Source organism: Lytechinus pictus, chromosome 7 (assembly GCF_037042905.1).
Source record: "Lytechinus pictus isolate F3 Inbred chromosome 7, Lp3.0, whole genome shotgun sequence".
Taxonomy (NCBI): domain Eukaryota; kingdom Metazoa; phylum Echinodermata; class Echinoidea; order Temnopleuroida; family Toxopneustidae; genus Lytechinus; species Lytechinus pictus.
In genome coordinates, this window is record NC_087251.1 from 36,913,146 (window position 1) to 36,931,932 (window position 18,787).

General features: G+C 35.8%; 1 protein-coding gene across 1 annotated transcript in view; it reads left to right on the forward strand.

Moving 5' to 3' along the window:
• LOC129264449 (bestrophin-1-like) overlaps positions 1–18,787 on the forward strand; it is a 77,730-nt gene that overhangs the window by 53,994 nt on the left and 4,949 nt on the right. The window contains exons 4-7 of the mRNA XM_064102603.1: positions 5,099–5,253; positions 13,630–13,707; positions 15,591–15,743; positions 16,143–16,223. Of these exons, the coding sequence (XP_063958673.1) occupies positions 5,099–5,253; positions 13,630–13,707; positions 15,591–15,743; positions 16,143–16,223 (467 nt within the window). The remainder of the gene's footprint in view (positions 1–5,098; positions 5,254–13,629; positions 13,708–15,590; positions 15,744–16,142; positions 16,224–18,787) is intronic.

The window sequence follows — 18,787 nt, forward strand, 5'->3', positions numbered from 1 at the left end:
TAGTGAAAGTTAGCACTCCCATTTGAACACAGTATTTTTCCTCCTTTAAGGGTACACTAAGAAACAAACCTTGTACCAATAACAAACTCAAATGTTTATGTGAAAACCGGGAAGACAAGACGTATGCTGAAGGGCATTGAGTCAGAAGTTCTCTCAAAACCATATAGGAAGAATTGGTTTTGAAACACCAACACTCATGCCTGCCTCCGAACTACTTCCGGGCACAAGTTGCTATGCCAGAGGGTAAAAAACTGTGTTTGATATACTTGTAGAACCCAAGTTAGAAATAAATGACTATGAAAGCAGCACCCAAGCCGAATCCACATTTTATAATGAAATTTATTCACATCGGTTGACAAGCATGTCGTTGCGTTAAGGAGATTTTTCATACAGCAAACAAAGGTTAATAGCTTAATAAATTTCTTTTATTCAAGGTCCGATAGAAATGCACTATGTTACTACATGTATCTACTACTGATATCAAACCCACGTTCTGTTTAACATACCCCCATACTTTTTTCAAAATTATTATAAGGCACAATTATGATATAGTATAAAAGAACTCTCTTTGACATAGCCAGCAACATTATGTTGTCTTTAAAGATAATATTCTCATGATATCCGTCATACACTAACTTGCGATCTACTTCTGATATCAAGCCCATGAGTTTCCCACTTTGATTAATATCTTTATCTGACACAATCATAGTGAAGAAGAATTTTCGAGTACTCGTAATTGTAAATAAAGGTGTTTTTTTTTTCAAGTGAGACAAAGCCATATACAAGATCTTGCATTGGAGCCGATAAGCATACACACAAATATACAATCTACTGCTGATATGAAGTTAGTGAATTGACTCCCATTTCCCCCTTTCTATGTTTTAAGAGTAAAAAATATTCTTATACTGTAAATAAAACGTTTGGTTATATGGTTCTAGGACAACTACCCCCTGGACAATCACCCCCCGGACAATTACCCCCGGACAATTACCCCCCGAGGACAACTACCCCCCGAGGACAATTACCCCCCGGACAATTACCCCCCGGACAATTACCCCCCGGCCAATTACCCCCCGGACAACTACTCCCCGGACAATTACCTTCAGAAAATCCCCCCTTCTCTCCAGCATCAATGTTAGAATAAGGCGGGACCCATTGTAAGTTTTGGTCGGTGGCACAGGTTTCCGAAATATTTTCTACTTTATCTTACGTTAATAACTTTTTCTTTCTCTTTTATATTGCTCTTTCTCCTGTTCTCTCACTTTCTTCTTTTTTCCCTTTTTGTTTTTGTTTAGCGGCGCCATCTTCATCATGAAAAATGGGGGGGGGGGGGGCTTGCACCCGAAACCTCCCGTTTGGCTATGCATATATACATCAGAAAATTTGTAAACTGGCCCTCATTCTAAGTTTTCATAGAACAATTGAACACGATTAGTCATAATAATCACATATGCTGGATATCCCTGATTCCAACTGATCTGATTTTTTTTAATATTTATTTTGGGTTTAATTTCAGGTAAGAAATCAGGCAAATAGATAAAACGTTAAAAAACACCTTTATAGGTAGAAAAATTGAAAGTCGATAACTCAACTATGAACACTAACATTGTCAAGTAGACCTATAAATCTGTTTTTTTTAACAGTTCAACTAACAAGAAGCTAAGAATTATGAAACAATTGGTGCACATTCCAGATTAAGATGTGGCTTTATAACTTAATACAGTTAGCTAAAAAACTTTATGCAAAGATAATACACACAAGAACACCTTGCAAATTACAAGGTGTTTTTGTGTGTATTATTCTTGGGTGAAAGCAATTAAACATTAAAGAAGGAAATTAAGTACCAAATTTACTAAATTGTAAACAATATGACATAATCAAATACAGTGTTTTTTCTATACAAATTGGCAATCATGATATTATACAATTCGTTTAAGGTGCATTTTAAGGACGGTTTGTAAGAATTTATAAAGAAGTAGGCCTATGCAAATCAAATAATGCGACCGAGCACCGTGAGCTGAAATATTAATATTTAGACCATAAAACGGACATTTTACAGAGCACTTGAAAAATCAATTTGTAAATTAAAAAATAATGAAAGCTCGATATCCGAGATGAAATATGTTTTGTTTATTGACTTCGAAACTTGATATTTTAAGCTCCATATCAGCCTTTATTGAGCAAGATATTAATCTCATCGAAAAAGCAATGCGAGCGCGAAGCGCGAGCGGAAAATACTTGATATTCCGGTATGAAAATGGTGAATTTGAGCACTATCTAAAGCATTGTGTATGGAAATTGTGAAGTGGGTGTGGAAAGCACTTAATAAATGATGCGAGTGTGAAGCGCGAGCTGATATCTTCATTATTATTTTGACCTAGGACCTGGACATTCTAGGACTAAGGACATTTAGTCATCATATGAAAATGATGACAACTTTCTTATTCCTCTTCCTGAGCGCGATATGAAACATATGAAACTGTGATATTGTCGATATTCTTTTCTGAAAAGGGACAATTTAGTCATTAAGAATTCATGAAAATTTTATTATCATATTTATTAATGTAATAAGCCTAAATGAGTGAGTAAAATGTGTTGACACTGAGGCCTGAAAACTGGATATTTTAAGCACTTTTGTAATCATGAATAGGATTTGTGAGTTGATATATTTTTAACAAAAATGCGAGCGCAAATCGTGAGACGAAATTTTTGGTAAACTGTCATAAAAGGGGGGTTTTAAGTAGTTTGTTATATAATTTAGCAAATCAAATAATGCGAGCGCATAGCGCAAGCTGCAAGTTATATTCACACCATAAAACGGACATTAAACAGAGCACTTAAAAATCAGTTTGTAAATCAAACAAAATTATGAATAATGTCCGAGCTGAAATATGCTTTGTAATATCGACTTCAAAACTTGACATTTTAAGCTACATATCAGCCTATTTAGCAAGATGTGTATCTCATCGAACAGGCTATGCGAGCCCGAAGCGCGAGCGAAAAAATTAATATAGTGACATGAAATATATTTTTTAATCATTTTCCAAGTCATCCCCTGACCTTTTTTTTTCACTCGTCTCCCTCTTATTTTAACTCTTATTTTTCCTCCTTTCTTTCCCCTTCTTTTTCTTTTTTTCTTTCTTTCCCCCTTTTTTTCTTCATTTTTTTGCTCTGCCGATAGGGGGGGGGGGGGGCGGGCCCCTCGCCCCCTGGATCCGCCTATGGATGGAGCTCAATTTTACAGCTTTCTTACGGCGTATGTTTGAATCCAAGATACTCGAGAATGCCTTGAGTACTTCTTACGTCAAACGTACGGCCGACGTATGACTCTGTGCACTCCCTTTGTCTAGGGGGTAATTGTCCAGGGGGGTAGTTGTCCGGGGGGTAATTGTCCGGGGGGTAGTTGTCCGGGGGGTAATTGTCCGGGGGGTAGTTGTCCGGGGGGGTAGTTGTCCGGGGGGTAATTGTCCGGGGGGTAGTTGTCCGGGGGGTAATTGTCCGGGGGGTAGTTGTCCGGGGGGTAGTTGTCCGGGGGGTAATTGTCCGGGGGTAATTGTCCAGGGGGTAATTGTCCTCGGGGGGTAATTGTCCGGGGGGTAGTTGTCCGGGGGGTGATTGTCCAGGAGGTAGTTGTCCTGATACCTGGTTATATTCCCAATTTTTAACCCTCAAGCCTACTCATATAGTTTTCTTATTGAATAAAGTCCTAGTTAAAATCCATCCATATTATCCAACAAGTACCGATGCGCTTGAAAGTGGCTTTGAAAGGTTGGGGCAAGATAAGATACATTTCGCTAATTCACAATTGACATGCCAACATTGTGTACTGCCAGATTCGGCCTAATAAAGACATCAAGATAGGTATAACGACAACCCCACACTCTGAATTTCAAAGATTTAAGATAAATCCAGATCGGCTGTGAATAGTGTCCGACCGAATATTGGATTTAAATAAATCTTAAGGATCAAATTCTAAATCTTCAAAGATTTCACAGATCTGGATGGATCTTAAATCCTTGGAATTTAGAGTGATCAGATAATCGTCTTACAACAAGAATCTCACCAACGGCAAATTGGCAATGGAGCAGTTAAAAGCAATGGCTCTACCAAAGGGAATGCGAAATTTATCAAGTGAGGATATGCGTCCGTGTATCATAAATTACATCTTACGTGCGCTTGAGGGTGCCTTCCAAGGGAAGTCCTCCCATACAAGCACATTCTATTGATTACGTTCACCCTTCTCGTGGAACGAAGAAAACCTCTTTGTGGCGTGTGTTTTATTGATATTGAACATGAAGTTCAATTGATGAGGTGTATTCATGTGCAATAATAGAAACATCAACTTTCAATATGCTGTTCTAGATTGAATATGATATATGAAAATGATCATATTGCTTAACCCTATATAGTCCTTGTACAATTGTATGCCATTTCATCCTTAAGTAACGAGGTTTTACTATACAAATATTTACCTCTGATTGACGCAATATATTTTTACTATTGCCCGAATAAAAGAGCAGTCATTAATCGTGTTATATACCGATTATTTTCAGCAGGGCAACAGTTTTTACTATTGCCCTGTTAAAATCATGCCAAACGGTATATTACACATGCTATTGTCAGATACACTTAACACAGCTTATTGAATGGCATGTAATTCGAGTGTTTTATCCCAGTGAATCCCGACGTCCGTAAATGTAACAAACGCGATTCGTTTGAACGAAAACTACATAATACTTCATCGAAAATAGAATGATTGATCATTTTGGAAGATGTACCCTTATTTGAATGATGGTCAGCATCATATTCGTAATAAGCCATACATAATTGGCATGTGGCATATTGCACAAGTTGATGGATACGTTTCTACCATGCACTAAAATAACAGAAAAGAATGGCTGGGTTTAAATGTTGTTTTAGTCATATTTGACTATTTTCTAGTCAGATTCTACTATAGAACGAGGTCATTTAAGGATACAAAATAATAGGAAATGGCACCAGACGTATCCGTAATTGTACCCAGTTGACTTCGGTTGGCTGCTATTCATAATCATATTCGTCTTTAAATACTGTCGGTTTTTTTTTTTCTATTCGTTAGGTTTAATGACTGATGATGAGAAGGATATATTCAAGAACCTGGGGACAGAAAATCCTAAATACTGGGTACCTTGTGCCTGGTTTGTCAATCTATGCAGAATGTGTCGCAAACAAGCCCGTATTGTCAGTGATCCGGCCATGAAAACGGTCATAGATGTAAGTATGAACAGTTTTGTTTGGGGTATTCATGAATGAGTTTGTGCTAGCACAGAGTTGTTGTTGGTGGTGTTCTAGGTGGTAGTGGTATAGTAGCTGGGTATAGTAGGTATAATGCTGCTGATGGTGATGGTGATGGTGGTGGCGGCGGCGGCGGTATGGATGTTTTAGTCCTTAAAGGAGAATGAAACTCTTGGAGCAAGTTAGCTTTTGCGAAAGCATAAAAATCAAAGAATAAGATCAACAAAAGTTTGAGTAAAATAGGACTAGCAATAGAAGAGTTATGAGCATTTGAATGTCGAGATCACTAATGCTATGGAGATCCTCCCATTGGCAATGCGACCAAGATCTATGATGTCACAGATGAACAACTCTTCCCTTTTGGACACTGAAAATATACCCCAAAACATCTCTTTTTGCTCATTCTAATCATATGACAAACGATTCATCAATGATATAATGTTGTGAAACCTCTGTACTTGTCTTCTCATAAGGGAGAACACCTCACCTTGTGATAGACTCTTTAAAAGTGAGAATATAAGTGAAATAAGTACTTAAGTTATGGGGGAGTTGTACGTGTGTGACATCACAGATCTTGGTCGCATTGCCAATGGGAGGAACTACATGGCATTAGTGATCTCAATATTCAAATGCTCATAACTTTCTTATTATTCATTCAATCTTCCTCAAACTTTCAACAATATGTTTCTTTGATTTTTCTCTTTGATATGGATTCAGCTGGTTTCAAGGGTTTCATTCTCCTTTAATTAGCTCCCTGTGAAGTATAAAAATTACCAAAGCATGTCAGGAAGCTAAACTCTTTGGCACTTCTGATATATATAAATCACCTTATTAGCATACACCTTAGGATGCTAGAAGGCTTTCCGTATTTTGTGTAAACTGTATTAACCATTGCTGTATGTAGGCTAAGTGCAATTGGCTTAATGGAGTTAGTCGCTATTTCTTCACATTACCTTCTTACCTCTTTACCGCTTCAGCCTCACCGACGAAACCGATATCAGGCCGATATAATCTCTAACGTTATTAGCAATGTCAAACCATTGGTCGGATGGGAATCGTTTCTGTTGGTGTGCCTGCAGCCATTTAGCATCACTTAATTCTAGAGGAGTAACGGACAATCCCAGTATTTAGGAATAAGTCGCAAGTTGGATGATGAATCAATCCGTCTATTTACCCAAGCACTTTAATGGACCTTACTAATGACAAAGATCGATCGAATGGCCAACCTTTCAAAGTCAGACCAGCGATACACTCGGGTCATCCTGACCAAATGAATCGCCCCTAGTTGAAGAAGTCACTCATCGTTCGTAATTTCCGCCAATCATAACAAGCCAAAAAAGCCTCTCCCTCTTCCAAGATGTTCTCCATTTCCGTATGAGATGCATGGTCGAAAGAATACCAGTGACCTTTGTGTTATTATTACTGAATGGCCTTGTAGTCCACTGAGATGTGTCCGTAGTTACTGGCCGATAGGCCTATACTTTCTATTATATGCATATTATCTTAACCCATTTGTTTTTTTTTTCTTTTACCAACACCAGAATTTATCTCGTGTTTATCTTCTTCCCTTTTCTTCGTTTTCTCTCAGTGACATGACCTGCTCTCATATTTTAATTATATTCTATTTCGTAGCCGTATAAAATAAAATTATACTATTTCAAGGTTGGGATGGGGTCAAGGACACGACACGACGTACACAGCAAAAACTGCGGTGTTAACCGGTGTACATAGAGGACCACACCAGTGATTTTACACCGGTGTTAAATTGACAGTGTTAGTTTAGCACCTATAGGTGTTATTGTAACACCTTTGGTTGTTACATGTACACTCTTTGGTGTTATATTCAATCTTTAGGGTGTAATTTTAACACCAGAGGGTGTGGTCCTCTATTAACACCCACTGGTGTTAGTTTTAACACCACAGTTTTTACAGTGTAAATACGCCCAAAAGAATTTCCCAATCATCAGTGAAAAAACAATAGAAAGGATTTACAAGGGGTAATTTTGTTATGGTTAATATACTTTCCTGTATGTTGTAATCCTCTCTCATGAAGTGTAGTGACGCATTAGAACATTTTGTTCTTTTAAATATTAATATAGTTATCCGTCTTCTCGGCTTATTTCATCTTCTCTTTATTTTCCTGCAAAATATTTATATTCTCCTTTCACATTTTCATTCGTATTACATGCCCTTATATTGTATCTTAACTTTATATTACCGTACTTACAAGAAGTCAAGGCTGCAACAGGCCAATTCCTCTTTTACTTACTTCAAACCCAACGAGAATGCCAAAAATAGATACAACGTTATAAGAAGACATATTTTCCTGATAGCAGCATGGTATATAAGAGCATGTAAACCTTTCTTCGCCTGTCATCTGATTTAATCAAGAGTGGACATCGGCATTTTATTCTCCAGAGATTTCTGATGGAAAGGATCCATTTGGATCGGAATGGCAATACCAGTTACATGGTATATACCAGAAAGCTTAAATGGTATAAGATAAAATTAAATGCTCAAAAGAATGAAATGGGGAAAATGGACATTGGTGTCGTCATTTGTCAAGTTCACCATTTGCAGTTGGTCATAATTATGAACACGTGAACAATTCTTGATCATGTTATACATGTATATAACAGTTACAATCAATGAATAAACTGTGAGTCTATGAGGAAAAGTGTAAAAAGAAGTTAGAATTGAACATCGTAGATCTTAGTTGTATTTAGGAGCGGGCACTACAATGAATTCTCAAAACGTAAATTGGGAAAAAAGGGATAAAGGATTGGTCAGAATGAAGATAGAAGTGTATCTAAAGGCGAATACTTGAAGGTGCACAGTAAAGAAAATTATACAACGCTGTTTACTATATGAACCTTACAGTAATTGTTTAAACAGTTTAAACAAGTGTTTAAATCTTAAGCAACAAAATTTAATTTTCAATACCTAATTTTCAATAAATTAAACATGATTGTTTAAACGATTAAACAAATACTGTAAGGTTCATATAGTAAACAGTGTTGTATAAAATCTTAAACAGCGTTTTTACTGTGTGTAACTCCCCTATTTATTGAGTAAAAAGGCGTTAGCCTTAGGTTGCACCCCCTCGTAAAAAAAAAGAAAACTTGGCACCACCCCTGCTTATTTTATCTCACTATGTTATACATGTATAGAGTCGGTGTATTTTTTTTAACTGTGTATTAACACAGTACCTGTCGCCAAAGGCTTGATAGATTTGATTTCAAGTTTATACGTAATATATACTCAAGCTCATGTCATAATTACGATTCTTTTTCAGCACAGTTGTTCCATATATTGACAAAAAAAATTAAGGTTCATGCTACGGTAAATGACAGGAAATTCTAAATCATAAATCATGCCACGCTGTCATCATGATGCAAATAGCAAAAAAACGAATGACTACATAAACAATCCAAGAACACCAAAGTTCATGTCTTGGCTAAATTGAGTTGAATATGGGATATTGTTGCTTATACATAGGCCCATCTAGTGTTTAATTCATATCATACACTTCCACCTCGAAGTACCAGGAATGAATGAAAAATTGACAAGAAATCATCATTGAACTAACAAAATAAATCGTTTATTTTTTCTTAATTTACTCGAATTGAACCTCTGGACTTGGGTTTTTCTTATACCCATTATACACAAATCAATAAATGTACGCAACGTTCAACCGGAGGGCTGGTAGTTGATAAGAGGTAATTTCCGGCCTCGATTTGAGCTCCTTGACAATAAGAGGAGTTTTCATGAAGACCGAAGTAATACACTGAGACACAGTGATTTAAATAATGATAGATGGATTATTGAAACACAACTTTGCTAGGCCCATATTTAGAATTATTAATAATATTAGAGGATTAAAAAATGATTTGGCTTATTTACTTCACTTTCCTTCGTTATTTGATATTCCATGCCTGAAACATTTATTTTTTATTTAAACATTATATGCCTACATACAAAGCAGGTCAATCAGAAATGTCGGATATAATATTTCTGACAGCTTTAAGTTCATTTTTGTATTTTGCTTTAAAGATAACCATGTTATGATTATATGGCTTGTCGTCTAGTTACACCCCACCTCTCTCTCTCTCTCTCTCTCTCTTACACAATACTCACCCACACAACCGCACACAATCCATCTCTCCCTTTTCCCCTCATACTGTCATTGATCCAACGTGGGCAGAGAATAGCCGATGGAAATCACCGTGGCCGTGCAAATGAGATTCCCTTTTTGGTAATCTCATTTCCCGAAATCTAACCCGGTGCTTTTTGTCTCACTTTGAGCGTCATTTCCCTCCGTAGCCCCTCTCTCCGGGACTCGTTTCTGTACCGAGATGTCTCACGTTCCTTTCCCTCATCAAACCCAGGAGCGGCACTGCAAGGGGCGGGAGGGGCGACGCCCCCATTATTTTTCAAGTAGTGGAGAAGGGGGAGGGGGTAGAAAACAAGCAAATGAGGGGAAAGGGAAAAAGGGAGACTAAAAAAAGTATATGTCGTGCAACTATATAATCCCTGTAAGGCAATTGAGAAAAACATTACGTTATTTTTAGGTCGTCGTACGCCCCCACCTTATTTTAATACTCCGATGAGCCCATGTTGCAATCATTCTCGACTACTTTTTCTTCTCCCGGTCTTCTTGTCGCTGTATCTTAACAGGTTTCAGTTTTAACTGCATGTATGTTTCCTGCTTCCTGCATTTTATTTGTGTTGTTAAGGATTACTTGGATGCTAAAGTTCCTCACTGTTTTAAAATTAAAAGTTCGGAATCCTCGCCTTTTTATCTATTTTTTTTTTTTTTTGGAGGGGGGGGGGGACATATTACCAAATCCATGAATAGCAATATTGGTGGGATATGAACAAGATTGGTGTAAGAAATGGCAGATCCACTGAAAGAAATAAAATAGCAACTATCAAAATACTTTGTAAATATTTTTTTCAGCTTTCGCTTAATAACTTTCCATCATTACAATTGCTTATTTATTTTAGTCATATATTTTTTTTAAAACAAAGTTTGTGAGAAAAATGAATGGCCATCAAAAGAAGAAAAATTGAAAAAAATGATGTCATCTTTTAGGTGACATGAGCAAAATACACAAATATTTCCCCTAAGTTATGACACCTCTATGTACCCTATCCTCAGCAAGCCAAGAGCACCTAGAGCAAGAGTTTCCTATCGCATCTGTAATTGGTTCGATTTGGCTCGGATATCGACAACTGAGATGCAATTAGGCGAAGGGCGATTCTCACCATTTAGAAAACATGAAATAGATTGGAGTGTTTCCATCAGGGGCACGTCCGAGGTCACCATGGGCACATTTTATCCCTCTATCTGCCACTATTTCGCCGGAGGCGCCCCTCCCACGCGGGAACCATTTAAAGATTTTTGTTGCATGCTTGCAGAAGGTTTCACACTGATAAACACCCCCCCCCCGAAACATCCAATGAATCGATTAAAATTGACGCGTTTATTTGTAACCTATTTATTTTGAGGATATATAATCACTGGTGTAACGGTTGGCACGTGCTCCTCTCCCACCCCCCCCCCCCCCAAAAAAAGGGGAAAAATTGATAAATAAATAAATAAATAGATAGATAAATAAATGAATAGAAATAGAAAAATAAATGAATATAAATGCAATTAATAAAAGTTAATTGAAATATTAGCATGCATAAAAAGAGGGAAGGGGATAAATAGGAGATTGCACTGTGAAATATGATTAAATGTTTCTTGTCGGCGAACCCTTTAGGCTCAACTTGTCGGTCGCTCACTTCATTCGCTTGAAGAAGCAACATAACTCTGGATAGCGAGAAATGGCTAGAATAATTATTCAGCAGATATATCAGCAGATAATATTTGTTTTGCTTAGTAAGTTTTTAAATGTCTCGAAGACAGTTATGTATTTCTTTTATTATTTTCATTATTTATTTATTAATGAACCTGTCTATCTTTTCTGCAATTATTGACACATTATACTTTTTTTTTGTTTTTTTGTTCTGAACCGCTTCACGTAAGTTGCGTCGCAAGTATAAAGCTGCCATTTATTTTGGTTCTTCCGGCAATGCACAGCAGCTTACTGCAGTTTCCTCTCTCTCATTACATATAAATTCACCAAAATACGTCTTCAAAAGTCAGTAAAAGGAATCTTCGTTCCCATTTGAAAGATGATAGAGTTTATAACAATTTCACGCTCCTTGAAACTGTTCTTAAAGCGTAGATATGCGAAACTGCTGCAAACGTCCTTGTTGTTAGAGGCTTTCTAAGCCATCACACGTCTTGATTTATTGCTCGTTCTCTTGTAAGTCTTTTTGACGCTTTGAAATATGAATCTGTATCCTATTTGTATTCATTTGATGAGACGTTGATGTGGGTGGAAGGAAAGTAGGGCACGTCCAAATTGGAAAATGACAAAACGGTAGAATCGAGATAACGGGGATGGTCTTAAATAAAAGAAGAGGAGAAATGAGAATAGGGAACGAGAGAGGGTGAGATTGAAGGGGGGGGGTGAAAAAAAAAAGTATAGTGAAGGGGAAGCAATGAGAAAGGGAAATCAAACCACTGTACATCACCAAGATATGCAGTAGTAGGGGTCTTCCCGCGAGGCTGGTTATGACTCTCGTCTTTTCAATCTGAGGGACGTGGGTTCGATTCCAAGCCATGACGTGGTCTCCTTAAGTTTAAACTTAAGAATAGGCTAAGCCGAAAGTTTTCAATTGACGCGGACAAACATCTTGATGAAAGAAAATACATTATGAGAAAATCTGCCTCCTGGATCTTCCGGCTATCGACATGTTAATGGTGATTGTGTTAATAATAGTTTTGGATATAATATCTTTTTCATAAAAAAGTAATAAAAGTCAATGTGTCAATGCATTTTAGCCAATCAGAATTAGTTTCCCATATTTATTTTTCATGATTTCATGATTAAAGACGATAATTTGGATAATGATTTTAAATGAGGTCTATGTATTGACTCATTGGCTTGTATTATCCATCGTTTCTCATGTCAATCCATGGACTTTTTTCAGATGTCTTTTTCAACATATTCGGTGAAAAGGCATATTCTCGTTATGTCTGAATATGCCATTTTCGTAAACCAGTCGATACAAATCAGTCACTCTACCTCGGCACTTACGGTTCATCCTTGAAATTGAAACACGTCATGATCGTGACGGCTCCAACCAGATGACTTATTCATTGACATACTTGACACATTTCATTGATGAAACGAACCAAATCCCCCTAAAGTAATCCATTCCCATCGGTGCCACATAAAAAAGATAATGTTTAGAACATTATTGGCCATGAGCCCCTGGATGCGATCCAGGATGATGCTAATGTTCATCTGAGAAACATGGATGTGACTCAGACGTGAATCATCATGTTCTATTCAGAAGGTTTTCCAACATTTCTCTAAAATACTTTTGAATTAATTAAGCTACAGTCGCACCAAAGAAACCGACTCCAAACCGACCGATGATATGCCATTTGATATATCGTATGAGCTTTGATCGGTCTGGGGTCCATTCCCTTGGTGTGGCTGACTACTGTAGCGTTAGTTTCTTATAAAGCAACAGTCACACCAACGAGACCGACCGATGATAAGCCATTCGATATATCATAATCGCTTATTTCGATCTTGGGTTGGTATTTGATCGGTGCGACTGTCGCTTTATCGCATTTGGCGAGGCGCCGTGGCCGAGTGGTCTAGAGGCCACCGCACACCTTACGACTGTCCGCGATCCGATTTTGGAACAAATCGCATTTTGCTCATTTTCTGAAAATGTGAATGGAACATATCATTTTATTTGAGGTTAAAATTGATTGAAAGAATGCTAATATAACCATTTTGAAAGATTGCAAGCCTTTATTTTGGAGTAAAGGCCAAATTAGTTTCAAATCGTAGCCAATCGTACGACTGCTATGACGTCATTACGACTATATATTAAATTCGCTTTTATTCTAAGAAGGATGATAGCTTAGTCACAGATTTGAACATAGGTATTCGTAAGATGATTTAGAACATTACATAGTAAGATATTCCAAGTCTCGATATTAGCATCAAATTCTACTACATTTTATTCTGAAATCGGGTCGCAGACCAATCGTAAGGTGTGCGGTCGCCTTAAGGCGCCGAAATACACCATAATAGTCCGGGGTTCGATTCACGGCATAGTCTTTGATCAAGATATTTTTTTATCTACATCGCTCTTTTATCTTACATCAAATAAATGAAAATGGTTTATGCATTATTGATACCAACGCATGCACGAGTTTAAAAAAATTATCGTGCAATATCAACTAAAATCATTTTTACTCTCGTTTATCTTTTGCAGGAGCTGAACAACTTCCAAAATAAATGTTTTGAGCTCTATGGCTACGACTGGATTGTAGTCCCACTAGTTTATACTCAGGTAAGAAGGTGAAATAATCTGTCCTTTTCAACAACGTCTTCCATTTGAAATATATCCATGGTTCAAATTCATCCATCTGTTCTAATTGGAAAATAATTATTTAATTTAAACTGGGTCTGTGCCATTAAGACTTACAAATGAGGCAACTTTATTTTGACTACCATGGAAACCTTGATTGTTATTGGCTGCTGAGCCCTGCCTGTTACCATGGTAGTTACTAGTTACTATATATTTTTTTTTTTGGGTAAAACAGACCATGAAGTATCGATGATATCTTCATAATTATACATTCATAGCAAGAATGGGTAAGAATTTTTTTCTTTCCCTTCGACACTTATGGTTTTATGAACGTTTTCGCCACCTTTTAATACCAATATGATAAGCAACCTGAGATCTCTTCGTATCTACTTTAATCAACTTCTTTTTTTTCTCTGCACGAATAACAAGCGTATTCTGTAATTTTTATAAAAGTTATGAAAATCATTTGAATTTATTTTAAGCCCACAAATAATTTATAAGGGAAATGAAGTTATTAACAAAACGAACAAATCATTATACAATCCACCTAGATTTAAAAAATAAATAACAAGAAGCATCAGATGATTATGAAACGAGAAAATCTCCTCTCTCCGTATTTATCTTCTCCTCAATACGTAGGTTAAAACACACGTCTCTAAAGAATTCCATCTTGTATGATAAAACTATAATGTTAAAAATATATTAGGTTCTATTCACCTAACCACGAATCTAATGTACGTAATATAAAAATATAGCAATTCATTGCTATAGAAACAGTTTTTATTACATGTTTTGATATTCTATAGCTTGGAAGATATTGACTTAATGGATTTTAAGCATTATAGCCACCTAGTTTCATAAACACATTTTACACTTTGAATATTCTAATATCACGTTTTACAAAGAGACTTACTCAATGATGAAAAATCGTTAACTATGAGGCGTAAACAAAGACTATTATTTTATGGTGCGATGGACATCATGCTGTTTTCGCGGTGTGTTTGACATCATTTATAAAGAAAAAAAAAAGAAAAGGATATTCTGCAAAGAAAAACAATTTGATTTCAATTCAGTGTACATGTACATATAATTTTAGGTATTTTGTTTTAAGAATATGTTTTGAAACTGCAAAAAAAAAAACAATATCGAGGTAAAATCTTCCATTCTAATTTTTTGTTACATACAAAGAGTATCTATTTTTGCAAGTTGGTCCTCATTATCAAGATAAATAAAATGCAGTTTAAAACAATATTATCCCCGACGGACCATTTAATATTAGATCAATTACCATAGTATCATTGCCATTATCATGATTGTGATACATCACCATGGAAACTACTGAGCCATGTTACCATGGTTGTTATCATATCGGCTTTGTAATAAGTCCTTTATGAGACGAGTCCTAGGCTTGAATAGGGAATACATATTATCAATATATCTTGTAACATATTCTCTATCATGATCCACTCTTCTTTTTGAAATTGTCTATTTTGATAAATTTCCCTCGAATTTTTAATGAAAATGTACTGTAGTCCTTTTTTTTACTTTCATGAGCCAATACGACCGTGGTGCATGCATTAAGCAAATTACATTAATAACAGAAATCGCACATGCAGGTTGTTGATAAAACGCCATTATCCTAAACCAAATTACTAGATGGTCGGCAAAATATTAAAGGAATAAGTGGAGTCCCTCTCTCATAATTAGAAATAATATGGTGACTAAGGACCATTAGGATTCACTTTATAAATTCCAAAATACGTGTATAAAATAAGTTATAAATATCAATGTAGTAAAAACAGCATCTCTTTGTAGTTGTGATTATAAGATACACCCCTTTTCTTACGTATTTTGTTTATACACAGGTTGTTACCATAGCAACATATAGTTACTTCCTCGCCTGTCTATTTGGTCGCCAGTACTTAGATCCTAAGATGGGTTATGACGGTCATACCATAGATGTTTATGTACCTGGGTTCACCGTCTTAGAATTTGTCTTCTATGTTGGATGGTTAAAGGTGAGTATTGTTGGCTTGTTCCATTCCATCGGGTCGGGTAGGATCGTCGTGGACACCGACTTTCCGTGAAACTGCCCTGCCGATTCCCTAAAGATCAAATTTTACATTCGGTAGATATAACACCTTCATCTAAAAAAATGTTCAGTCTATAAATGTTGTGCATTATTATAATTATTATCATTATCATTTTTGTCATTATTGTTATTATTATTATTACTATTATTACTACTGCTACTACTGCTACTACTACTACTACTACTACTACTACTACTACTACCACCACCACTACTATTACTACTACTTCTACTAATACTACTATTACTATTATTATTATTATTATTATTAATATTATTATCATTATCATTATTATTATTATTATTATCTCTATACTCCCTGCAGGTGGCAGAAAACCTCATGAACCCTTTCGGCGAAGATGATGATGATTTCGACATGAACTGGATTGTTGATAGAAATATTGAGGTAAGATTGAATCATTCATCAAAAGAGCATTCAATCAGAAATCACATATTCTATCAACTTTGTAAAATTGAACTTTGGTCACTGAGAATATCATAAACGTATTAATAACTAATTGTGAGTCTTTTGATTTTTTAAGTTGTCCTGCCTCACGCATGCCTCGATTTATCTTCACTCATTCGCAAACCAGTTTTTATATATAGGCCTGTATGCTGTATTTTCATATTAATTGTACCCAGGGGCGGAAATCTCTCCCAAAAGGTAGGGGGGACAAGGGGCTGGAAAATTTGACAAGCATAAAAAAGGGTTATCACCCAAAATTTAAGGTCATTTCAACGAAAATAAATTTGACAAGCAAAATAAAAAGGTTATCACCCCACATTTAAGGTCATTTCGACGAAAATCAATTTGACAAGCAAAAAAAAAAAAGTTATCATCCCAAAAGTAAGATCATCTCGTCCTAAAATACATGTTTTATTTCGATTTTGAATGATGTATTGCTTAACATCATAAAAGGCCACAAATAGTAGGGGGTACATTTGATAGTGTGTCCCCCCTACTATTTTGAGTAGGGGGGACACTTCCCCCCTGGGATTTCCGCCCATGATTGTACCTCAAGGTTTGCTGCTTCATTAGAATAATACAACGAACAGGCATATACACTTGCTTTGGTTTACTTTGGTGTTGAGGCTTGAAGCTTCTGCTTCATATATATAAGAAATTAGATAAATGCAAACAACTTGTGGCAACTCTCTTGTAAATAATAAACAGTGAAAGAAATTGAAAATTCGAGAATAATAGATGCGAAGTTTCACTCAAGGTGCCTCAGAGCTGTCATCGATTCTTATTCAAAGGTTGAAAAAATGCCTCCGCCGGGAATCGAACCCGGGTCCCTGGCTCTGAACGCCAATGCCTTAACCACTAAACCACAGAGGCGGGCCAGCAGTTAGGCTAGACCGAGTTCAATTAACCGGCAGGCAAATTTCCAACAATGGATGACAGCTCTGAGGGACCTTGAGTGAAGCTACGCATCTATTATTCTCTCATTTTCATATCTTTCACTATACATATATACATATATGTGTAAAGTTATACATGTACAACAGCTTTGGCAACTCTTTTATATATATATATATATATATATATATATATATATATATATATATATATATATATACATGTATATATACATGTATATATATTAGTATATACTGTATATATATCCCATCACTCCTTCCATGCGTAAATATTGTTGTTACATCACTCTAATTCAGATTGAAAATTTATTTCTGTCTCGTAATGTTTATTCGATCCTAACTAATGGTCATCATCATCGGAGCGAGCAGAATATAAAGTGACAAGCAAGTCCATTTCTATAATCATTATGATAGCATTACACAATATGATATGATGTGATGTGATTTAAGTGACAGACAGGAAAGAAATATTGAGGACCGCATCATTGCAGATGTACTATCTTTATGTAATGACGAAAATATAAAATATGATAGCAGTCATGTCCAATAGATTTTAATAGGCGAAAATTGGAAATGTAATTTTACCTTATTAAAAAAAATCTCCTACACACGCACAATAGGTTTTTTTATATTTGATATGATTTTTCATTTTATTAGATTAATTTACCAGCAAAAGTCACATGTTTACATGTTAATGAAACACATGCAAGAAAAATATGAAATTATGAACTTCCAACCAACCGAGCCAACACACCGGTGTTGCCCACAGAGTAACAGTTTATGCAGTGTAGTTGTATTATAGGCCCTCTTAAATTATAACACACTTATTCACTATACTCATTACATTCTGTCAATAGTTTTGGTATACCAAGTAACAAAACAGATACCTTCCTCTCAAAGACATTCTATTTTCTATTTTCTCTATACAATAAACTTATAGGCTAATTCTTCCTCTGTATTATTAGTAGTTATCTAAAAAGGTATACATATATATATATATATATATATATATATATATACAACACACACACACACATATATATATATATACATATATTTGTGTGTGTGTGTGTGTGTATATTATGTATATACATGTTTATATATATATATATATATATATATATACATGTATTTATACATATATATATATATAAATATATATATATATATATCAAGACTACCCATTTATTACACGGTAAATTAGTGTCAATATACAATGTTGGACAGTTCGATTCCCTTTTAAGCCCTCCGTTTTGGTATATAAGCAAAACAATGCAAATGGCGACAGCCATGAGGTGTTTCACTGAATCAAAACATGACAAAAAATAAATTATTGCAGTTCTTTAGCTCCATCCAAGTCATGCATACATGGAATGGACATTAAAAAATGGATTTTAATTATGTTTATGTGACGTACTCTTTGACTGCATGCACTCTCGTCAACGTTACGTATCACGACGTCATTGGTGATGAATAGGTTTATACCCCAGTAATGCGGGAAAATCCTTCGCAGATTTTGGCGGTGCGGTCGTTGTGATGAGCTCGCAGCGCCTGTATTGTAATTTAGGAGGCAAAGCTATATCTCTTGTA